General features: G+C 34.7%; 3 protein-coding genes across 5 annotated transcripts in view; 2 read left to right on the top strand and 1 right to left on the bottom strand.

The window, feature by feature from the left end:
• LOC112568573 overlaps positions 1-8,089 on the bottom strand; it is a 170,877-nt gene extending 162,788 nt beyond the window's left edge. Inside the window, exons 1-4 of the mRNA XM_025245905.1 lie at positions 8,083-8,089; positions 3,074-3,349; positions 2,167-2,496; positions 1,042-1,155 (exon numbers count right to left, since the gene is read on the bottom strand). Coding sequence (XP_025101690.1) covers positions 1,042-1,155; positions 2,167-2,496; positions 3,074-3,349; positions 8,083-8,089 — 727 coding nt within the window. The remainder of the gene's footprint in view (positions 1-1,041; positions 1,156-2,166; positions 2,497-3,073; positions 3,350-8,082) is intronic.
• A 334-nt stretch (positions 8,090-8,423) lies between these two features.
• On the top strand, positions 8,424-17,781 carry LOC112568224. 3 transcript variants are annotated; one of them, XM_025245416.1, is made up of 10 exons: positions 8,424-8,495; positions 8,670-8,774; positions 10,253-10,444; positions 12,033-12,080; positions 12,552-12,677; positions 12,993-13,029; positions 13,753-13,809; positions 15,157-15,333; positions 16,535-16,649; positions 17,034-17,781. In XM_025245416.1, exons 2-9 carry the CDS (start codon positions 8,681-8,683, stop codon positions 16,626-16,628), a joined length of 825 nt encoding a protein of 274 aa, XP_025101201.1. In that variant the 5' UTR covers positions 8,424-8,495; positions 8,670-8,680; the 3' UTR covers positions 16,629-16,649; positions 17,034-17,781. The 3 variants fall into 3 exon arrangements, with proteins under 3 accessions (XP_025101201.1, XP_025101203.1, XP_025101202.1); XM_025245417.1 differs by lacking the exon at positions 8,424-8,495 and adding an exon at positions 8,515-8,581; XM_025245418.1 differs by lacking the exon at positions 13,753-13,809.
• A 578-nt stretch (positions 17,782-18,359) lies between these two features.
• Positions 18,360-21,369, top strand: LOC112568225. Its single transcript, XM_025245420.1, has 4 exons — positions 18,360-18,805; positions 19,243-19,623; positions 20,078-20,353; positions 20,606-21,369. The coding sequence occupies exons 1-4, from the start codon at positions 18,733-18,735 to the stop codon at positions 20,905-20,907; spliced, it is 1,032 nt and encodes a 343-aa protein (XP_025101205.1). The 5' UTR covers positions 18,360-18,732; the 3' UTR covers positions 20,908-21,369.
• The last annotated feature ends 2,917 nt before the right edge of the window (positions 21,370-24,286 follow it).

A 24,286-nucleotide genomic window follows, 5' to 3' on the forward strand; every position in this document is an offset into this window, starting at 1 on the left:
ATGCCTAGAATCAAATATTTCAAAACATCACTGTACTCACCGACGATCAGGAAGGTTGGCGTGTCTTGTCTCTCATACCACGGACGCGCTCGTATATAAAATACGTACGTGGCTACTCACACGATGCGGTGACAAAACTACAGTAACTACACTTAACGCTCCTGAGAAACGCTGCGATTTCAGTTTCTCTTTTATTCTGATTCACATTAAAATATTCCTTAAATATTTGAAAGAAAGGACAACTTACATTCTTCAAGAAGCCATGATACATGCATCCAAGCTCTCGTACATATGTTCATTTATTTAGATTTGTATAAAGCACAAAAGAGAACAAGTACACGTGAATACACATACATACTTTGACAGACAAATAATAGCAAACGCAATGTAAATCTTGTGTAACTAAATCTTCAGTTTTCGTAGATTGTACGCTAAGAGTTTTACTGTAGTGACAATTAATGCTTTAATTACCTTGTCAATTCAAAAACATACTGTATGTTTAGCTCTAAGAATTTCCGACCTGACAATGACTAGAATATCATTAAAGAAGCTCTTATTACAGCCCCGAGTATTACTATTGATTTGCTCAGGTAATCTATGTTCCTCACTTTATCGCCTAGTATACATTGTGTTTTCAAACAAATCTTTCAATTCTTCCTAGAATACGGCGACTATATCTGCCATCTTCAGGAAATTTGCATTGAAAGAAGAGTTATAAGAGTTATCCTTATAATTTGGTTTTCAAATTATTTACTTATTATTTTCATTCGACAGACAAACTGAGAAAACCTTAGCATTATGCTCTTAATTATATTTAAATAAAAAGCTGAATTTAATTAATATAATTGAATAAAACAACAATGGCCAGCCTTTCTTCACAAAGGGCCATCAGGCCTTCGACCCCAGTTGACAAAGTGATGGAGAGCTTTTACATCTTTGTGCCTTGTTCTGTTGCAGCCTGTGATTGGGGAATGATTAGTAAAAATTTTTTATGGAATAACGAGAAAGCTGCAAATAAATGTGATACATTTTAAAACTTACCACGTTTATTCTCATTGACCATTTTAATGGCACGAATGCCTATAATAGCAATAACAGCAATGAGGACAGCACCACACGTCCCTCCGATGACTATTTCTTTTACTGGTGTTTGTGCTGAAACAAGCAAAGTATTGTTTTGTCTTGATTAATTTCTTGGCATATTGTCAGGCTGTAATTTACTGTAAAAGTGTCTACAATGAGAAGAATTTACATTTTAATAAAAGACAAACATGCTTGGCAATAATTTCTAATAAAGAAAGCTATTTGAGGATAGAATTACCAATGTGTATTTAGAGCATTTTACATACTTATTATGATCATAACTAGTGATCCCTATCTCTTACAAAGATTTACACTTAAACGTATCCAAAAAACACCACCACATTAACACCTTATTTAAAACATTGTATCATCATGGTATAAAATCCAAATTTTAAAATATCTATAAATGACACAAAGAAGCTTACTCGGACAAAGAGTAACTTCCTGAAAGTCTGAGTGAGCGAAAGTAATCTTTGACTTTTAAACATATAAATAAGCGTAAGTGTACATATGCAGAGACATCTTCAGACACATGTGATCATAAAAAGCACGTTTACCTACAACTATTTTCAGCATCCTTTCCTTCTTTGAGAACCAATGTTTTATACACTATGGTAATTATGAAGTTTTTTTATATTTTATCTGGCAGTTGCTTAAGACTCCTTCCTCTTATTGTTCACCACTTCTTCAGTTTCCTTTATGCAAATCCACAGAGCTATTTTTTTAGAATGATCACCACTGTGGCACTAATTATTTAAAATTAGACTGCTATCTGAAGGATCCCTTTGGAATCCCTACTGTCTTCTTTGAAAATGTGTTCTTGTGGCTTTGTAAGTGTGCCTTCGATCAGCACAATGCTATGTATTTTTTTGTTCTTTTATGTCTCTTTATGTGAACATACTTTTATCCAAACATGTGTAAAGTTTTATATTTAATTAAGCATATTTATATACTTAGGTTAATCTAAATGTTTATAAATATACATATAATACATGGACGTATGCATTTATTTTTAAAGTTAAAGAAGGAAACAAGGTTAGAAATAACAGCTAAAGAAGTTCATTTATCCTTCTATTTGTATACCTGGGTTTTTGCTTTCTGTCATCAAACTCCTTTTTGATTCTTCCGTAAAGTTTAACATTGTGGTGGCATGACCTCTTTTGTTGAGAAGAGTTAGCATCCAGATGCCTTGGATACTGTTGATTCTCTTTCTAAGGGAGAAAGATAGAGCAAGATCAGGCGGATGACCTGTAAGTGTGCAGCCCACTTTTATTGTTACATTGTCTTCTGATGGCACTGATGTCAGCAGACAGTTATCCACTTCTTTTGTATCAGCTTTGACCTGTAGTGTTATATTATCAAGTTCTATAGAATGGACTATATTAATCCAGTTTTCAGTGAACTTGGGAGGACCTGCAATAACAACAAACAAAATAATGCAAGTTGTAATGTATAAATTGCACTTTAAAAATTATGTCATTATTTATTACATATTATTTAAACGTTATACTAGATTTACTATAATGTTATCTATCAACGCAGAGTAATCTTATCAAATTAATTTTGTTTTACATATCATAACAAATTTTAAAAAAGATATTAAATATGATAAAAATGGATACCGTTGATTGTTTGTAAATCGCCGATGACATTAAATAGACAAATTTAATTATTGGTTCTTTGCTTAAGACTAGTCTTTGCTTCTCTCAGTCTATTTCTAAGACGACTAGAGAAACATTGGACCAATAACAAACAGGCGGTTTTTGATATATTTTTTGAGTAACATATGATTGGTGTTATTTTTATTAAATATTATCTATGCTTCCTACTGTCAATACTTTTTTATATTCAACCCTAAATACGTATCCGACCAAAGTATTGTAATCTTCGATGGCAGTATGTGTTTGCTGGTAAGGCTTTATCACAAAGGGTTAAATATACGTTATACACGCACTGATGTAGTACAATGCACGTTTACTTTTGTACTTACATTTGACAAGAAAAGACACAGATCTGTTCTGCTTAGACCCATCCCCTTCACAACGAACTGTTGGCCAGTCATCTTCACAGTCCACTAGAAGCGAATAGGTCAGAGGACCTGAACCTCTAACAAGTTCCATTCCATTGTTGTCAACTAGACTAAAGGTGACAGACGAGTTTCCTTTGTCAAAGGAACAAGAGATGTTCACCTTCTGACTATCGTTGATGAGATGAGTGCCGTTCACCTCTTGCCCGTCTACAGTCAGACTTGTGACTTTGGGTGGATCTGCACACACACACACAACCTCCAATCCTTGAGTTAATTATTCAATTTTTGAAACTTTTGAAACTGCTTGCACAAAAATTAAGTTTGATGAAAAAAGTTTCTTTTAACGCAGTTATTGAAATACAATATAAGAATGTACAGTATAGGAAGTATGGAGTTATTTTAAATTAGTGTATCATTATGGGACGATTTCTGTAAAGGTTATGTTTTATTGACAAACCAGTGCACTGTGCGATTGGGTGTATCGTCACGTAATGAATTTGAACAGATGAACAGGCACATTTGAGGATTTGTACAACCAGCTTTGCTGAGTTTAAAACTGTGAGCATAACATCTATGTCTGCCCTAAAACATGCAAAAATCATGCTTTTGCAAACTAAATGTTTTCTTTTTCGTCAAAAATATTCTATATTTAATAACTGCGAAAACATATCATTTTCTGACACTTTTTGCACTGTCAGACGTTAATTATAAACAGCACAGGCACCGGTTTTCATTTCTAGTCACGCGGAAAACGAAATCTTGCTTAGTATGAAATGAGCCATAAAGTCTCTTAATTGGCTTGATGACAGTTTGAATGTAACAATTCATTACATATATCACATAGACTTTTTTTTAATGCCTCTCTCATTTGTCTTTAGAATACTCACAATATTATTGTACGGCTACTTTTACTGTCGTTTTTTTCGTCGACTATATAGGTGTACCTCACTGTCCTATTAAGTTACTTTTTATCTAACCGTATCAATATTCAATAGTACTGCTGTCCCTATTCAATAATACAACTAAATTCACCAGTAGGACTGTATCACTATTCACTAGTACAAACGTCTCACTATTTACTAGTATGACTGACTATAAACTAGTACGACTGTATCACTATTTACTAATATGTCTTACTAGTATGACTATCACTCTTCACTAGTACAACTATATAAAAAGTACGACTGTTTGACTATCCACTAGCACGATTATATCATTATTTACTAGTACGACAGGATCCCGGATCACTAGTACCACAGTATCGCTATTCACTGGTACGACTGTATCACTAGTCACTAGACTGTATCACTAATACATTCATCACTGTCAATCAAGGTGTTCTTATATACTACAGGCACAGATAAGTAGGATGTTCCAGAAGGAACTATATATAGCTCGAACGTGCTACAACAGTCTAGGCCGAAATAGCAATGACGTCATGATTTCTAATCTTATTTCCATAGCCACATCTTCAGACCAACAGCTGACGTCACTCGCTCCTTGTTGCTATCTGTGACGTCATATTATTAATGTTGTGGCTAATGCGCTGAGCTGAATGGTAATAGTATGATATCACGTCATCAAGAAACATCTACAACAAACAAGTATTCATTCAGGAAATTAAAATAATAAATCATTCAGATAATGAGGATTTTAAATACAAAGCATTTCAAGTCAGCATAGCAGATCCACATTGTGACTGTAAGAACTTATCTTGTGGAAGTAGGGATGTTTCCTGCTTATCACACAGCAAAAGACGCTGAGGATAGTGAATTGTACTAAACCTCAAATGTGCGTGGAAATCGCTGACACCAATACACCCCAGTGTAAAATGAAGTAAAGCTGTACTGAAAAGCATTTTAGTTCCATTTTGGTTTATAAACCTTCTACCTTTTAGTTTCTTGGCGGTTTGTAAGTGGGGTCAGTCTGGTAATTCAGCGTTTCAAAATATCACAGTAGAATTCGTCTATAAAATCAGTACTGTGGTGCAAAACTAGTAATAAACAGATAAAGAGAGCGAAATAAAAGAAGGTCGTACAGCCGCAAGGACTCGATCACTTGAGAGAAAAATTACGAAGTAGCTGTTGCGGGAGATATACGAGGCAAGACACCTCATTACACGAAAACAGATTGCGCATAACTATTAAATAAAGGTGAGCGAATAGTACGTGATTAAAAAGTTAGGACTTGAAATTTTTTGACGTTTAAAATAAGTATAGTTACTAGATTCTTAAATAATGTTAATTATTATCACTTACACAGAAATATCATATGGAATCCGCTTAATAATTGCTTCCTCTTCTTTGTCTTGTTGTTGTGAGTTCTGTTCTCCGGTGAGCTGCATGACACTAAGTGACCCGACTGACCCAGCTGTGAAATCTTCATTTGGGCCCCCAGGTCACCATGGAGTTGTCAGTAACGGGGTTCGTAGGAACAAACCACGTCGCTCCAGGCTTCGGACCCATTTCTCTACTGACGGGTGGCTGTACCCTCTGTCCACTCATATCTTGCACTGAACTGTTGAGGGTGTTGTTATTTCACGCACATTCATATATAGAGATACAGAGATCCTAAATTCTAAGCCGAGCTTTTAGTAACATTGAAGGCAGATAGGTAATAGTTGTAAACTGCTTCTCTTCAGGCAAAATTTCACTCTTGTTTGTTATTCACTGTAAAATGTTAAAAATAATGCTTTCACTAAAATAAAAAAAATGATGTGTTTTTTGTGTGCACATTAAACACTAACTGGTCTTGGGAGAAAATGCTCAGCGATAAAATCAATATCATCGTCCAATATTTTCTTATATATCATGAAGATTTCTTTTAAGTTTGCTTATTTTCCGATAATGTTATTGGCGTCTCAGCATCATTTTACTGTTTTCTGATAAACCTTGAGATCTTAAGACCAGACAGTTAAAAAAAGAGTGTGGCTTTTATTGCAGTAGTATAGCGAAAGTAATTAATATTAAAGAATGATTTCGGTTGCTTATTATTAACCTGTTGTGCATTTTCATTCGCTTCGGTAGATTGCTACGGTATGTAGAGGGATAACTAATAAATAACAAAACACTTACAGATATTGGAGAAGGAACTCCTTTCACTTTTATTAAAACATACATAAGCCAGTTCTTGTGCGTGTTTATTTTTAGATATTGGGATTACTTCCTGATAATATTGAAAATCCCCGTTTGCCTTAAAAATTTGAAATGTTACATTAAAAATCCTCACATGGAATTATCAATATCGCTATCTTTTTATTACATAGGACGCGTTCTGGATAAAATATTTTTACACCTGAGTGTCCGATAATGGGTTTTAAGGTTAGTATTTAACTTTCAAGAAAGATATTCTCATGTATCTTTAAATTTACGATAAAAGGACTAAATATTATCCTGTTCCTTCGAAATTTGACAGAAGTACTGTTGCAAGCGTGACATTCTTTTCAGGATATTTTTAGGTAGTGGCTGCATCAACCTTTTTTTTATGTAGTTGATATTTTAGCGAGGTAGGTATAACGACATAAATTACACCACATCAATCGTTCTGTAATGAAACGCAACATTCTGAAACTAAGACATGAGAAATTTAAAACTGCACAATTAATCGCCAACCTTCTTTGTTTGCAAAAGAAGAAAAAAAAAGTTTTCTCTGCAGCTATAGTTTGAACTGAGGCTTAATAAAAAAATTCAATGTAAATCACAATTCTACAAATTTTATAAAAATCAGAAGAAGGCATGAAATTTACTCGCTCTCTCCCATCAGGCCTCACTTAGACATGAATTTATTCCAATAAAATTTGGTGAATAACCTGTTTAAAATTTTATAAAGAAGGTTAGCATGTGCTTCTTGACCGAAAAGTTTGAAGGAGTATTAGTTCGTTTATGGACTTGATCGTAAAATTGAAAAAGGATAGGTAAATGATCTTGCACGAGTTATGAGCCGCTTACCTTAACATATTGTCAATGTTCTCAGTAGTTATAAATTATATAATAATGTTCAGTTTTGTGCTTTACACTTACTTCAATCTTCTTTTTTCTTCTTCTACATCATATACCCTTTCCAAATGTAAATTTTTTCCGATTTATCCGTAGTCATGACTAAACACTTATATATATTGCTCATATATCCACAGTTGACAGCCTATTAATGTACCTTACATGTAAGATAGCAAATGTTTCCTTTGATCACGAATATATTTGTTAAGAACAACAAACTTGATACAAAGTATCCATAGCCAGACATGTGTTCTGAGGAAGATCATTTAATTGCAGTGATTATGGGAACATCGCTTTTATCTGGTGCTATATTAATTATACAGTTTCGTGTCCTTTTACAGCCTGCTATAAGTACAGCTTAGGTTCACCAGTTATTGCTGGAACTTGAGCTTCTTGAAAGAAGTGTGTGAAGAGTGGAGCATTGTTATTTAATTATAATTGTTATAATATTCTCATCAAAAAGACAGACACAATTCCTTAAGGCGAATTCTCATTTATTTAATTATCGTGTAATAATTATACTCCCTGAGAACTAAGTTGTCGTATGTTGCAGTAAAAAGATTTGAGTAACCGTATCTACTTGATCATACATACTTTAACGAAGTGAGCGATATACTTCGCGTTACATTTTTATCATATAAAGTTAACGGATGATTGTACAAAACGTCGTCGTACGTACGATCATGTAATGATAAATAAAACAATACAGAAAAAACAAAGGAACGAATAACAAGAACTGAGAGTATCCGTGAATATAAAGACGAGCAGTAATGGTGGTAAAAAAGAACTAGTATTTTGGTGGGTTATGGGATGGTCGAGTATTGGAGTAATGTTTACTGAAGAGGTGCGTTTCAGTGACGTTTAAGGGATTCATAGTGGTAGGTGGAGAGTACATGGATCGAAGGGGAGAGTTCATTTTTATTGCACTTTATGGCGAGGGCTTCCCTGGTGCCATCTTCTTCCTTGCTCACTTACCTTCCATCCTCTTAAAACTACCCATTCCATCCCGCTGGATCAGCTGTAGAAAGGGAATCGAACCCTTTAATTGGGTTTGGACGTCAGCGCTGTAACCACTCGGCTATCCCTTTGCCTGTGTGTGTGGTTTGATAGTTCAGTGAGAAAGTGAGAGAGGAGTAAGTGTCTGTATGTCTTGTTTGATCTTGTAAACTTATGGATTACTTTGTGTTAGATGTCTCTCTCACACACACACACACGTTAATATGGGTGCATTCATAAAAATTTAGTGTTTTCCGGAAATACCCGGACTGAGTAGTCTTCCTATTTATAGCGATCCACCATAACTATGACGTCACTTCCTTTTTAACGTAAACAAGGCCTAAGTCTAATTTCATAGAAAGTCACAGGCGTTAGACAATTACTCAGACGAAGTGAGGATTTATTGTTTAATTTTATGAACTGCTCGTATTACTTATCGTATCGTGTTCTTCGTGATTTTTACGATATAGATGGTGATGTAAGAGACGCATTTTTAATTTGTGTAAACGTGTATATTCTCGTGTTTATATGTGCAACTGGTGAATTTCTGTTTTATTGTTTTGCAGATATCCTAGAAATGAATTCTGAAATGTCTCAGGTAAACTTTATCATACCTGAAAGGGGATGCCAGGCAGATTTTTCAATCTACGCTGTGTCTGCTATGAGACAAGGTGACTACTCAAACATCACTTTATCAGTGCGGTTGTTCTTGGCCCATAGCTTTGTTAGGAAAATGTCATTTTGGTATACCATATACTGTCATAAGTTTTGAGGGAAAGAGTGTACATTTTATATAAAACCTTATAACGTCGAACAAGACAATATATGTCTCCGAAATAGAAATCGGGCGCAATATATATTTTATTCAGAGAATTGCAGTTACTCTGGATTTGATCATATATGATAAGCCATCTCCATCGGCATCAACTTCTTGTTTTCCCCCTAATTTCAACTTGTTTCCTAACTTGATTTTTTAGGACTATAATTATTATACTTCAGTCCGAACAAACCTCTTTATCCTGCTTACATTCTTGAAAAGCCAAGACATTTCACTTTGTCTCCCAAGTACAGTTAGTGGTATCCTTTTATCAGGCCTTTTTCATTCTTGTTTTAAAACATAGAAGTCAGTTCTTATAAGGCCAGAGCCTGTCTCCCCATTTATTTCTTATTAGAGATTTTCTGACTAATACACTGTCATAATTTCCCATACTTGCCTGCTTGTTACAATGTATCACATGTTTATCACTATCAACCTATCTACAGTACTGAAGCAGTTCTGCAGAGTGTTTGTGTAATCTTTGTGCTAAAGTATCGCTACTAAACTTGCTTTTGCCTTTTTACTATAGATTATTCTACTCTTCTTTAAAGGCTCAAGAATATAGTTATGACATCCTTAAAATAATATTTTTGTCTATGCCATCATCATCATCATTTGTCCTGGACACCTCCGTGCCTGACACAAGGTTTTCTATGTTGTTCTGAATTTAAAATGAAGGAATATTCAAACATAGGAGGGTACAAAGAGCTGTTTCCAAGGTTTATGACTGGATTATTTTCAAGTGTGGGAATATGAAAATATTTGTACTGGATAGTAATCAGGGGTCGATGAAAAAGCTTCTTTGACATAAGTTGCTGCTGCTTATGAATAACACCTTCTGTAATCTTGTCTACTTTCAGTAAAGCATTATTATCTAGTGATGGATGAATAAGAATAACGATTATAAGGGGCTTATATTATGTAGTATTACAACCTAGACATAGATAAATAACATCACCAATATTGTGGGCTTTTATTATGGTAATAAATTTTAACTTTAAGGTGTACTCTCTCATTAAATCTAATGACGAAAAGAGTACTTAACGTTTTTGTAATCTCCACTTTGAGTTCTTAGTTTTTCTCCCCTCCAATGGTTAGCAAATGCAGTTTAAAACAAAATTAACGCATGCAATTGCAAAAACATAGCAGCAATAGTTTTTGGTGGTGTTTAATCTCTATTTTTAAAATATCATTGTTGTACTGGTTATTGCATTCTTATATGTTTTTAATTTTGCGATATGCCTGTTTCTTTGAATTATTTTAAAACAATGTTTTAAGCACTGAAAATGTATTTTGTAACATAATCATAACCGTTTATTATCTGTTATGCAGAAAAAATTCTAGATTGTATGTGGTCTGATGATTATGACTGTCATATTGCTGCTGAATATACATTCAAACGACAAGAGGATTCTGTACTAATCACGTTGGCACAGAAAGTGGAAAAGGAATTAACAACTTTCATCTGTAAAATCCTGAGTCAGTCTGAAACTTACTCCGGAAAGTGCCGCTGTAACCTAAGAGGTAAGAATGTCAATGTCAAATGCTTCAATAGTTGTAAAAAAGCCACTTTAGGTAAAGCATTGGTCACTTATTGCTGGTCTTTCATTCCTGCAATAATATTCAGATTAATGTCCGGTACGCTCATTTAAATGAGGCCAGTTGCCAATATAAAGTTTTGCAGTAAAAGTGTTTCATTCACTGTGGAACCAAAGATATGTTCCGCTAACAACAGACTTCTGTGATGAAACAGCATTGAACATAAGATTTTCTTTCGTTTAACCAGCTCTTTAGAAGCTTTTAAATGTTCTACACAAAATTTGGGTGACGTCGGACTTCATGTACATATTCTTTTACTGTCACCACATGCTGAATATGGTCAGGTCAGGTCAGGTCAGTCCCATGCCCGGTCCGGGCGTAGGGGGGACCGTCCGGCAGCAGCAACAGACAGAATTTTCCACCCGGTCCTGTCTTCAGCAGATGAGAGCAGGTACGGCATCTCGCGTCCGGTCCATTCTTTGATGTTGGTGACCCAGCTTTTCCTCGGACGACCACGACGACGGCTCCCTTCGAGGGTTCCTTGTAGGATTGTCTTGGACAGGGTGTTGTGGCGGGTGACGTGACCGAACCAGGCGAGCTTGCGCCGCGTCACTGTTGCCAGAAGGGGTTCATGTGGGCCCACGAGGGAGGTCACGGTGCTCCGTACGTATTCGTTGGTCTTGTGTTCGCGGTACGAGATGCGGAGCAGCCTTCTCAAGCACTTGTTCTCAAAGGCCTGGAGTTTCTTTTCCGTTGCGGCAAGCAGTGTCCAAGTCTCGCAGCCGTAGAGAAGGATTGACACCACGATGGACTTGTACAGCCTGTGCTTGGTACTGAAGCTGATTGAGTTGCTCCGCCAGATCCTGTCCAGCCTGGACATTGCGGATGTTGCCATACCAATCCTGATACGGATCTCTGCTGTACAGCAACCATCTTTAGTCAGCTTTAGCTGAATATGGCTGTCACCTTAAAAAAGCAGGAATAAAAAAAAATTGACTTGACTGGAGGCAGAACTACTAAATGAATTATAAAAAGCACTTACTAACTAAATGTAAAAGTTTCAAACGGGGATTGAGACGGAAAGCTAAGAGATAAGGGTAGGTTTCTATGCCTTGTCTTTGCAGAAGTGGAATGATATTTTTTAAAATCTACTCCTTTTATAGTCATGAAAGTCAACAAGAATACATTCTGAAAAAAAGCTTTTACTTAGCAGATGTTGACCCATAAAAAGGATTGACTAGTATAACGCTGTCATTATGAACTGTTATCTCCACTGCTGCTTTTCGCCTATTGCTACTGAAAAGAATATTTTTTTAATGTAAGGATTTCATAAATGGCAATCAAATCAACATTTAATGACTATTTTGCTAGATTTTTTTTGGGGGGGTATTGGGGAAAAGAATTTATTGCAAATGAAAGTTACTGGTGAGAAAAGAACTTGTTTTGCAGTGAATAGCATCTGCAAAAAAAATAACAGTATTTGTGACACATGAATTTTACGTTATAACAAACATTATTACAATATTCTTTTCTTTTTCTCCTGCCCAATCTTAATATTTTGTTTCTTTTTTAGAAAACTATGAAGTCAAATCTGAAGCCCAAGTTATTACAAAAGATACAAGTAAGTAAATGCAGCAACATCTGAGAATAAAATTTTTACTCACGAACTCTTCTTCTGAGTATTTTTTTTTTTGGGGTACTATCTTATCACTTATTTTATATTTCCAAGCTGCTGTATTCAAAACACTATTAGGCAATATGTTAGAATAGTCTGATCGATCTAACATACAGCAGTAATGTATACATACCATTTTTACAATGTGATACTTTCTTTTACTTGAGGCATGTAAACCATGAATGAGTAATACTGAATACCATTTGTTCTGACACAAAATTTGTTACTCTGTAATAGAATGAAATGACATTTTAAAAATCATTTATGAGCAATCAGTCAAAGGTTTATTTGCACATTGTGTATTGCATGGATGAACATTAACTGCTTAAAAATATATTGAAATATTTCTTACACCAGCTATTTATTCAGTACTTCTTTTCTCAGATGACAGTCATGACATGTAATGTGTTTGCGTAGGTATCGCAAGTGGAGAACCAGAAACCGCTCCTAATGATAAAACTGTCATTGCAATTGTAATTCCGATCGTGATCCTTCTGTCGACCATCATTCTCACCTTGATTTTTCGAAAAAGGCTATTTAAATGTAAGCAAACATATTTTTCCATTCAAAACTAAAGAAATTAAGTAAACAGAAAAAAGTCGAACAAAATCAAAAAGATTCAAGACCATTTACATTACGCGTTAGAAATATTGGTTATTATTTATTGTGCTCTTTACTTTCCTTGATATCTTCAATACTATTATAATTAAGTAAGCGCTATGGCAAATACTTTTAATGAGCTAAATTTTATTTTGAACTGTATATTTATAGTAGTAGTAGACTACTTCCACTAATGATAATAATAATGACGGTTAAAGTAGTACCCTCAGTGTTTTACGCATAAATAAATGATTTTAGGGTGTACAACTGGACAAAAACCACCATCATCTGAAAGGCAAGTTACCTTTAAAATCTTTCAAATCAAATTTTAAAGATATTTAACAAAAGTATACTGTATGTAGTATATAATAAATATAGATAAGAACGAAAATCAGTTAATGTAGTCAAACTTTTTTCAACCAAAAACCCTTCTTTTTTATTCAGGATGCATGATAGCTGGTTTGCCATAATCTGTACTTTTTCCTCTGAAAGTACATCAGGTCAGGTCAGTCCCATGCCCGGTCCGAAAGTTGAAAGTACATACATTTTTCAATAAATGCTGGGATTCCCAAGGTGACTAATATCATCGTTAACAAACCACATCAGTAGGGTATAAGCATATAAAATGCTTGTAAAAGGTCTCCCGCAGACAAAAATTTTGTGTACGAGTTATTAGCCTTAGTTCACCCGATTAAATATCAATAGGCTAAGAGGAAACAGAATTCAACAATCTTTCATAAAAGAGAGTAGTGGGCCGTCTTCGGAATAAATGCAATTATTTTAGAACATTTCAAGAGAACTGTAAATGTTGCATACAAAAAATTAATGCGGGTCATAAAGTACAGTTTCACTCTTGTTCTTTCTTTTTCTTTGTATCTTTCCTTCTAAAAGAATAAAAGGTGGTGTGCATTTGCTCAGTGTGAGCGAGTCAGTGAGGGAGCAAGAGCAACAGAAAATTCTCCCATTGAAACATGAATTAATCGCCCATTAAGACATTTGTTAGAATTTTTTTTATCAGATGTCAAGAATGTAAAGACACCCATGATAGTGTTGGTCCTCACGAAGTGCTTTTAAGGTGAGCAGAGAGAATTTTGTCACAAAATAAAACATTGGCTTATTGTTGAATTTTGAATGCAATTTAAAGACTAGGTCTCATTTTTGTGCCTTGATCAAAATCGTGAGAACGATATTTGACCTCTTTTTCATCTATTTTGACTTACCATACTTTATTTTGAATTCTTTCAGTTAAGTATTGGGTATAATAAAGAGATTCGCTGAATCATGTTTATAGAAGCATGCCTAGGATACATGATGTTTTTTTTACACTAAGAAATAATCTGAATTGCATTGTTTGTTGTCTATTGCACCATTCCTAAAGAGGAATCTGTTGCCAGCATGACAGACAAGTTGATCTATTGCTTAATTTTTTTTTTAATTTTTATTATTATTTTACTTTATTTGGTGATTTCGAATTTAAGAAAATAGAAAATAACAAAATCATAACCGGTGTGTTTCTAATTCAATATTTATCAGCAGGGAAAAACAAATGTATTACAGGTAAGCATTTGGTAATGGAAACCTAATGATAACTCGATAAAGTGGTTAAATGATGTAGTATTTTGTTTAATTTTGATATGTGAGGAACCCAGTTTTATCTGTGGTTTGACTCCGATAGCACACTTTTTGATGTCCATGCTTTTAGTGATTTTTAGGGTTTTACTGTCAGATTTCCTCTGTTGCCAAATTACCCACACATCAGTAGTCATCTACTATTGGCTGTGGGGAGTTCCGTTTAGACCCTCACCAAGTTTTATCCTCATGTCAAAGCAATGTGGCGGAGTGTACCCATTGTCTCATGCAAACTTTGTGGAGATAATAGTGCAAAAGGGTTGGGAGATGGGGGATAGGGACCAAAGATGTGTGCCCTGAGCATGAAATGAAAAGCTCTCAAAGATGATATGTCCGGTTGCGCAGTCACACTAGAGAGATTTAGTGAAAACTCTTGGATGCATCATCAGATAAAAATAATTATAATGAATGGACAATAAAATGTGCTTATACCCCAGGCTAGATCAGATAACCTTTTCTTATCATTGGTAGACAAATTATGAAACATGGACAAGCACATGAAGAAATCCACAGCTTATATAGACGCATTAGGTCATCAAGGCTTTAGAGCTAATGAGAGTAAAGTTTATGAAAATTATAACTACCTTAGTTTCAGCATGACATCACTGATTAGAGTTCTTTCAGTGCACAGGTGAGAATAATTGTTTTTGACAGTTTGTAAGTAAATCAGTCTGCTTTTGCTAAGAAAAAAAAATTGTGAATTGCTTGTCAATTCATTTAAAGTCTCTGGTTTTATTCTTTGACTTTTTCATAGCTATTTTTCCCACATTTGTAAAGATGCTTGTTTGTCTAGCATCGACGAATGCAAAATTTCACAAGAAGCAGAAAAAGCAACAGGAACCAAAGAAACTTATACTCGCTGGCATAAATCAGTGGGTTGTGGCTATTTTTCATCTATTATTCCCTTAATTAAAAGTGAAAGATCAAATCATCCTTCATCTCAAACTGGCTCACCAACTAAAGCAACAAGGTAAAAATGTATTCAAGGAAGGTTAGTTTACTTTTATCTTTAACCTTTTTACTCTCTCTCTCTAATGTAAAGAGCAAGAAAAAGTCACATATTCACACATGCATGTTTTAAACTTGTATGCATAAATATTCATACATATTGTCTTCTATAATGTTAAAATCATTAGTGGCAGAGACAAGGCTAAAAATCAGAACTGATCATTACTGAAAGTGAACCCAACTGATCTATAAGGCAAAAAATATCTTTTTTCCAGGCAACCCAGAGATAAACACTGTACTCTACAGAACTTTAAAAATTGTGTGTTTCACATATTTCCAATGTCCCCCTGTCTTTCCTCTCTTTGCGCCATACCTGACTTTATTTAACCAAAGAACAGAGGATGGGCCACTAAGAGTGCAAACTTGTGGTGGGCAGTAAATAAACTCATGATAAGAATAACAAATAACATCAGCAAAACATTATAAATATCATAGCAGATAGAACACAGGTGTGTAATGGAAAAAGTCTGGTTGCAGAGAGTATAGAAAATTCAATCAGAGATCAAAATCAAAGACAAAGAAAATTGATAATATTTGAACATTAAGATGAAAACATCACAGTATATAGAAATATGTTATTGTCATTGTCGTTTGTACCACAATTGATGATGATCATTAAAAGCTTATAAAATTTCTTATAATATTTTTTACTAATTCCTAATATAAGACTTAAAAGTGTCATCTGGTATGGCCATAAAGTAGCAAGTCAGTTTGAGGCTATAAGTTTTGAATTCTATCCTCAGCCTGCTCTCAATAATTGTACTTTAATATTTTTGCTGTCTGTAAATATATCAAAGTATTATAATTGCTTTACAAATAATTTATAGGATTTTCGTGAATAAATAGCTTGCGTTTGGGACAAACAAGTCCACTATTGTTTAGTAGTGGCGTATACAGTATGCAAATGTAAGTTTTTTGTGAAATGATACTTGTCTAAAAAAAAATTACTCTTTTTTTGATCTGCCTTAGTCTCCATTTTTATATGCTATTAAATGTTTTAAGAAAGGCAAGATTAAACGTTTCCAAAAGAATAACAATGTTTTGCTACTTCTGTAAAAAAAGTATTTCTTTGCTTAAACTTTGTCCCTGTGTGCTACCATATTGATCTTTTTTAATCAAATTTATATCACTTACATGGATTATTTGGATGCTGGCTGTTCTAGTTCTGATGATCACAAGACTTCATACATAGATCATAGTGTCATTGAAGTCAAAGCCAAGGACATCAATTTGAAGAAATCACGGGACTGTGCCTGAATTGCTAACTGACAAGATTAGGTGAAATATAGCGCTTAAGGTCTTTTTTCCTCTAAAAATTATGAGCCTCTTCTTTTATATCTACATTGTATGTAACATATTTTATTATGAATTAACAGCTGATCACATAATTTATATTCTTGTAACTTTGCATTGGTGTGCTAAGATATATGCACAGTAGTGTACTCATACCAGGAGAGCTATAGCAGAGCTGAGGAAGAATAATTCTCTATATTCTTTGAATGTGAAACATCAGTTTGTGCCCCAATACACACAAACATACATGAAAAAAGAAAAAAAGATTACTTGTTTTATGTTAAATTCAACTGTCTTTTATGAACATTTAAATCTGGTAGTTTTCTTAGTGCTTTATGTCTTAAAGAAATTTTCATCATTATTTTACAGATAGAGGACAAAACAACACATTCAACATCCTGGACAACGTAGTCAGAGTTTAGTTTATTCCTTGTTATTCCTCGAGGAGCATAGGGCCACAACAACACCTCGCCAGCGGACCCGGTATAGGGCAACCCCCTGTCAGTTGGGCCTATGTGGTTCCTATGTTCTTTCCCTCGCTCTCTCTGGAGCTTTAATCAACTGAAAATAAACTCGCCCTATGAGCTGGTTTTGACAAGTCACTTTAAAGAAGAAGATAACTCAGATTGTTATTCAGTTTTACAAAGCGATTCCTTCCCTTAAAACTCTCTGAATCCTGTCATCATTGTCATCATAAACTATACTCATGGTTACATTTGATATTATGTTGAGATTCAACCCACATTATATATTTTGCTGCATTGCTAATAGTTGAATTTAGTGTTTAGACGGGTTTTTTTTTCCTTTGGCATGGGCTTTGTGGTGAGTAGGGATGTTATTGGACAGGATCGGTATATAAAGAGAGCCTTATAATTGGTAAAAGTTTATTCCTGTTTGCTATATTCTCTGTATATATATATATGTAGTCATTACTACATGTATGACATGGACCCTAATGTCTGTATATATGTTTATGCATGTACATAATATATAATTTTTATAGATATTATGTGTGTATCGTTCTGCTCGTATTTGAAATTGTATGATGATTTGTATTGATTTATAACGGGTATAAACTTGATTTGAAAATTCAAGGAAATAAAAGATTGGAAAAAAATCATAGAGTTTGGGGTGAACAAAAGTCTATATGTACACAGCTGAATCTTAGAATTAATTATGGGCTTCTGACAGCTTCTAATCTTCTTGTTTGTTAAATGTGGCTTTCATCTTCAGTCATGTGTAATCTGCAGATCCATCAGCTCTCTCTTCCTCAGCATCTTTATTTTTTTACTACTCATTCCTACTTGGACTCAAAAAGCAACTGCCTCAACAGTGTGTCACAAATGTCTTATCAAATTTAAAACTACTATTCCAACATTACATAGTTCCTGATTTTTTCATCTATAACTCTCTCTACACACCATGTACTAGTTTTGAAAACTTAAAACTGTTGTTGAGAATCAAATTTTAAAAATCACTCTCATACTATATAGAATCGCTACTTAAGAGTAGATTAAAAAGAGTGCTAACAAGATGGAAAGTTTGGCTTAAGCAGTGTTATCTCATTTAAAACAATATTTGTTCAAATAAAAATTGTGTTGTGTACTTTATCGCTATATAACTTATTTTCTTAATAGACAAGGCCTAAAACTGTCTGAGATTAGAAATATTGTGCAATTGGCCCCAAAGTTTTGTTCCTCATCTCTCAAAACTTTTGTACTTTCTTCTTTTTCCAAACTTTGCGTTTTTTGTTTATCTCTTCCTACTGTCTCTGTTGCCGTTCTGTCTTGACCACTTCTGTTTTTTATTGTGTGTTAGCGGATGCTAATTTGAAAGAAGCAAAAATCATGGCAGTGACCTTTTATTTTGCTCATATTGACTATATTATTTGACGCTTACGAGGTCACATCTTGCAAAGCGCATAAGTAAATAAGTATCACAAGTAAAATACGCAGGAAAATGAAACATACTCTAACGCCCCAGCCTGCCTATAAGTAATCCTATCTCAGACGGACGACTCTATTTGTTCTGACCTGCCACATAAAAAGAAGAGCTAGAGAACCTTACTATGGGTGTTTTTAGTGCACTTTGGAGTCTGTTACTGGTACTTATTGGACAAAACACAACGTTTGCCTTTACATGTAAGTAATTATTTTGTTTTGAGATGATATTTGACTGTTTTCACATATGTGTGTAGTATGAGTAAAGAAACATCTATTGGGATTGTGTGACAATGTTTTTATCTTCCTGGACGAAGGAACACATATATTTTACAAATAATTTTAAATAACTATGGTGAAATAAATTCAATCTTTCTAGGAACTTATATTTATAACCACCATTCAATATTTTACCAGACATATTGAAGTCATGAAACAATGAGTATCAGAGAGATAAACAAAAATTATTTTGCGAAGCCAACATGACCTTTACACAAAGTATTTGACTATTCACTGTTTCTAATTTAGTAAGCCTAGACCTAATAATAAATCTTTACATCAGAAGACTACATAGCACAAATTATTGTTAGGACACATGATGACACGACAATATTGTACTGATTAAACTGTGTTTACAGGTGGAGCGCTTAACTCCAGCGAAACAGTGTTTGAAAGAGAAGGCAGTTTGAAAAACATTACATTTCTTCTAAATATCACAGAATCGTCGACATTCTCAGACAATATCCGTCTCACTTTAGACGTGTGTGAAAATAGCAATCTCACAACTAGGTGCAGGTTTACATGGAGAGATCAGTCTAACGAAATGGCTGTTAGGAATTACATTTCCAGAGACGAAACCTCCTGTTCAGCAGAGCGTCGTGACATTGTCAGCTCAATGATGACCTGGGAGATAAAGATTTCACAGCTGGTCAGTCGGTCACTAAGTTCAATTTATTTCTACTTGGAGAACAGCACGCTACACAAAAGGATGATTTTTGAGACAAACCTTGGGGTGTTATGTAAGTAATTATTAGGAATATAAGCAACACTTATTTCATTTTTTTAAATAGCCTTTATGAAGAAACATTAGTCACTCTTCTCGGTCAGTTTTAGGTGAGGGTGGTGCCAATCTCCTTGCTGTCTTACCTTCTCCAGTCCTCTTAGGAGTTAGGTACCCATTCTCTCAAGCTGGGTGGATTCTGGGAAGCTTAGCCGGTGTGCCTCTCGGTTCGGACCCTAACACTCTAACCTCTTGACTATCTTTTTCCTCCATAAGACAATATAGTTTCAAATAACAATGCATGTGTTTTATTTCAGAATTTGTTATAATTTTATGCCAATTGTTTCATGAATTTAGAAGTTTGAGTGGAATGTTTTATCGATACTTTCTAGCACATTATGCCTGCATTTGCATGGGTTTCTGTATTCAAATGTATGTCACCTGTGTATTGATGAAGTGTTTTGCTTGCCCAGATTCATCCAAAGTTATAAATCTCACGGTCGATGGACAGGAAGTGAGCAACGTGCATCTCATTAACGAACAACAGGAAGTCAATGTATCCTGCTTCTTTGTCAATGGGAACCCGCCTGTCACCTTCCGGCTGCTTGACAAAACTTCCAAGGAACTTGCTACAGACAAAGGGAGCCTGCACCTATCACTTTCAGTGAAGTGTGAAGATGACTGGCCAATAGTTCGCTGTGAAGGCGAAGGGTCAGAACTAAACAGATCCGTGGCCTTCCTTGTCAGGTGTAAGTAGAAATATATGTATACGTGATTTTGTCTAAGCCCGTGCATGAAGATGTAGTTATGTGTTTTGCATTTTTGGGGGTGCAAACGATTATTTCATGAGGCAAATATATATAAATATAGATAACCACTTTTTATTTATGTTGTCATGTGTAGCATCAATTCTACGTACCCTTTCAATAAAATAAAAGAATGACTCGCTAGCAACATTTTATACCAGCCACAAAAATGCTATTTCTTCTGCACGTGTGTAGGTCCTCCACAGTTTCTTGACATGCTTCCAAAAATAGTCGACCATGACTCGTACGAAGTATGGACATTCAACATTAAAGCCCATACAAAAACAATCGACAGATGCTTGTTGACAAAGAAGGCGTTAGGAGAAAAGTCTTTCATGGAGGTGAACTGCAGTACCAGTGGTAATCCACCGGATCTTGTACTGACTGTTTTCGTGGACAAGAAAAACATGTTGGAAAGAGGACACTGGACTCTAACTCTGCGCAATGACAGAGGATCTTCAAGTACAACATCGAGTAAGTATATTAATGTAATTTAGTGAAGGAAAAAACGTGAAAGCGTATTCTAGCAAGACATGTTTACATGTCATATCGGGATTTAATAACATAGATTAACATAAAAACCTTGTAGAATTTAGAAAAAAAGACACTTTTTTTCGACTCAAACGGATCAATGCTTGAAGTTATTTGACAGATTGTATCATTAAGTTCTCTTAGCTATTTAAATGCTTAGGCTAAACACTTATGAAGGAAATACGAGTGATTGGTGTTTGCTGCTTAACTCCTTATGTTGCAACTTCCCAGACTTCTGAGATTGATCTTGGTATTGTATGACTACAGCAAAAACAGGGAAGTCAAAGTCATTGTTTGTCAAGGGGCATTGTCTTCATCTTAAGATAATCATTGTCGTACAATTATCTGTAAGCTACAAAAGTAATTGCGTTTTAAAACGGTCAATCACTTTTCTTAAGAACGGTGGAATTCTGCGAAAGAGTTGTGGCATCTTTGCTGCTACACACTCTATTCAAACATTCAAAAATCCACAACGCACTCAGAACACCTTATACACTGTATTTTTGCGGATATTGGTTGTGAAAATTTCAGCCTCTTAGACGGAACCGTTTGTAAAAGTACGGTTACAACGTGCGTGCTTTTTTCCGGTAATTAAAGCTTGGCGCTGAAATCCTAGCAGACGAGACTTCGAGGATGTGCTTGACCAACTTCATTACTGCTTTTTGCTAATTGGTGTGTGGCTATATCTAAAAATTTCAATAAAGTTCCTCGTGTTTTTCGTGTTTCGCGATTTTGAATTATTTGAGGCTTCAGGCACTTGGTTTTTAAGTGAATCAGTGTACGTAAGCGAATTTTAAGTTAGTCTTACCGAGTTCTTTTTCTTTCAGATTGTTACTGTTATTCTATGTCAGTGAACTTAGCAGCATAGAAAGAAAATCAATGTCCATGTGTATCTGAAAAGATAATGCTCTCATTAATACATAAAGTGTAAAATGTCATATACACTCCCATCTTCAAGAGCCCCAAATGCTGAGAGGCTTTCTCACAAAGTCGCATGCTAATAATCTTAGTATTCGCGTGTGTAAGAGTATAGTTAGCACATTATGTATTTCATATACACAGGCTTAGATATTCTTCGTAGATGAGTAAGAAAGATGGGAAATAGGATTTGAATAGATGAAAGGAAAAGGGAATACAAAAATTCAAGCTCAGAGAGTTGTGAGGGAAGGAGAGGTAGAAGGCAAGAAGAGAAGAGAGAAAGAGAATTTAATAATAAAGTTTTAGAATATTTGAGCAAATTTCATAATCCACTGCAGTAAAGGACTCTTGCAGAAGTTAAGAGACCGCCATTTCCATTGTGCAAGAATCTTCGAAGTATCGATACCCTGTGATAAGTATCCTGCATGTCCTCCACAAGCTTCAGACAGACACTTGATCCCTCATGAACGCTCAGTGTGATATGCAGTCAATGCATAGTATATGTGTTCGTATTGATTTGTCTGCTTTGATCTTCTGTGTAAGAGATTTTTGGATTTGTTTTTCTTTTTTGTCATTTTTAATCTTGCATTAAAATTTGTAGCAAATTTCTTCTGAAATGAAAAAATATAAGTATTATAAAGTCACAGAAAAGGTCAAAATCAATCATGATGTCTTGTTAGTATTAAAAGATAAGAGTATATTGTTCTTGAATTTGTGTCTTTATCTAACGCAAATAGAGGATTGCAATATGATCGGCTTATTAGACAAAGTTGACAAGCAGACAAAACAAACCAACCGACCGAACGATCTTAACACTTGTACTCATAATTAACCTGTTTGGCATGTGTCATTTGTTATTCTTTTCCTAGCCAGTATAATAAAGTTTGAAATAGTCTCTAACAAAACGCAAATAACAATCTGGAGTTAATGCTAAGCTGACTTCTAGGTGACTCTGAGTACATAAAGCAGGTAAGGTATAACTGTTTGTGTATATGTTAGCTTTTTTGTGTGAGTATTTTCGAACTTTATTTAGATGTTGTGATACGTCGTTTCAAGTGACTGTCCACAGGTATAAAAATCTGGATATCAAGGAATTTTTTGTAGACTGTGCTGTAAAAATTCCTTATTTATTTTGTGAAGCCCCTTGAGCTTGCCCTTAGGGTAGGGATAAGGCGCTATACAAAGTGCCTTTATTGTTATTACTTTTTTTTATTTATGTAAACAGCGTTGCAGTGGAATGATGCGCCATGTAAATATTCTTTAGTCTTTTTTTGATAATCATTATAGTAATGAAACATTCGTTTTGATTGATTTTTCTCATTTTCTTGTATTTTGAGGAAGAAAACATGCTTTTTCTTGCTACCTCTTTTCACTTTTGAATAAGCCATACTGAAAGCTTTTTTTTGAATATTTTAATAACACTTATCTCTTCACTGTGGATGTTTGATAGAGAGGCATTTCACTGCTATTTGTACACCATTTGTTGCGTTTGTCTCTTCTTCTATCCATTTTCTTTAGTCTGTCTACTCTACTTTTGTCCTCATAAACCGCGACTGAGGTAATTAATTTCTTTAAAAGCGCAGAGGAAATTGTTTTCATAAACAAATTTTACTTTATTTGCTCTTGATTGAGGTCAATGGACAATGTCAAGTGAGACTCGATACACCAGTCACAGGTGCTTTGGAAAAGGAAATATTAAGGGAAGAATTTATCCAGAAATTGTTAATTCAAAGTTTCGGTGAGGAAAGTATACACGTTTAAGGAGTATCTCAAGTGGTAGGCGGCTTGTAGTCATCGCAAACTTTAGAGACGAGGAAACTATGGATATACTAGAGCTCTGAACTACTCCTGGTTTCCTTCACTAAAGAGTTGGGCGTTACGAAAGTGAACATTTCCTTGTGATATTGAGATGTAAGAGAAGAAAGTAGTACAGGACAGAGTTATCAACAGTTTTGTTTATTCCCTTGTTAGTGATGAAAACCTCAATAACAAGATAACTTCATCTCGATACAAGCAACAGCCTTTATCGCATGATAAAGTCATCTACAAATACTTCATCTACCATTAAGATTTCACAATCATCTTGATTAATGCGTATTTTTACCTGAGGTTAACTTTCTTTTAATCATACAGGCATATTATTTCACAATATAGTGTATACTAATAGATTCCAAATTTAAGAAGATTGAACACAACAACGTGTGCCTGCTGTGAGGACTTAATGCTTGGACTTAGTTACTAAATAGTAATATTGTTGTTGACGATGACTTGTTTGACATAATGTGAATGAAAATTAACTGTAATAAAGAAGTGTTTCATGTATTACAAAAATAAACTATAACGGGTTTTACAGAATTGATCTTAGTTACTAAAGGATGATTTGGTTCTGATAAAGGAATTCTCAAGTACACATCTGTAATAATTAGT

This window comes from Pomacea canaliculata, linkage group LG7 (assembly GCF_003073045.1).
Source record: "Pomacea canaliculata isolate SZHN2017 linkage group LG7, ASM307304v1, whole genome shotgun sequence".
Classification (NCBI taxonomy): domain Eukaryota; kingdom Metazoa; phylum Mollusca; class Gastropoda; order Architaenioglossa; family Ampullariidae; genus Pomacea; species Pomacea canaliculata.

Bases quoted from the DNA above. Each gene is read 5' to 3' on its own strand.
- LOC112568224 (XM_025245416.1), top strand. From the start codon at position 8,681: ATGAATTCTGAAATGTCTCAGGTAAACTTTATCATACCTGAAAGGGGA. The intron at 12,678-12,992 runs GTAAGCAAACAT...AAATGATTTTAG, and splicing joins TCGAAAAAGGCTATTTAAAT to GGTGTACAACTGGACAAAAA. The intron at 15,334-16,534 runs GTAAAAATGTAT...TGGCTGTTCTAG, and splicing joins TCACCAACTAAAGCAACAAG to TTCTGATGATCACAAGACTT.
- LOC112568225 (XM_025245420.1), top strand. From the start codon at position 18,733: ATGGGTGTTTTTAGTGCACTTTGGAGTCTGTTACTGGTACTTATTGGA. The intron at 18,806-19,242 runs GTAAGTAATTAT...CTGTGTTTACAG, and splicing joins CACAACGTTTGCCTTTACAT to GTGGAGCGCTTAACTCCAGC. The intron at 19,624-20,077 runs GTAAGTAATTAT...TTGCTTGCCCAG, and splicing joins GACAAACCTTGGGGTGTTAT to ATTCATCCAAAGTTATAAAT.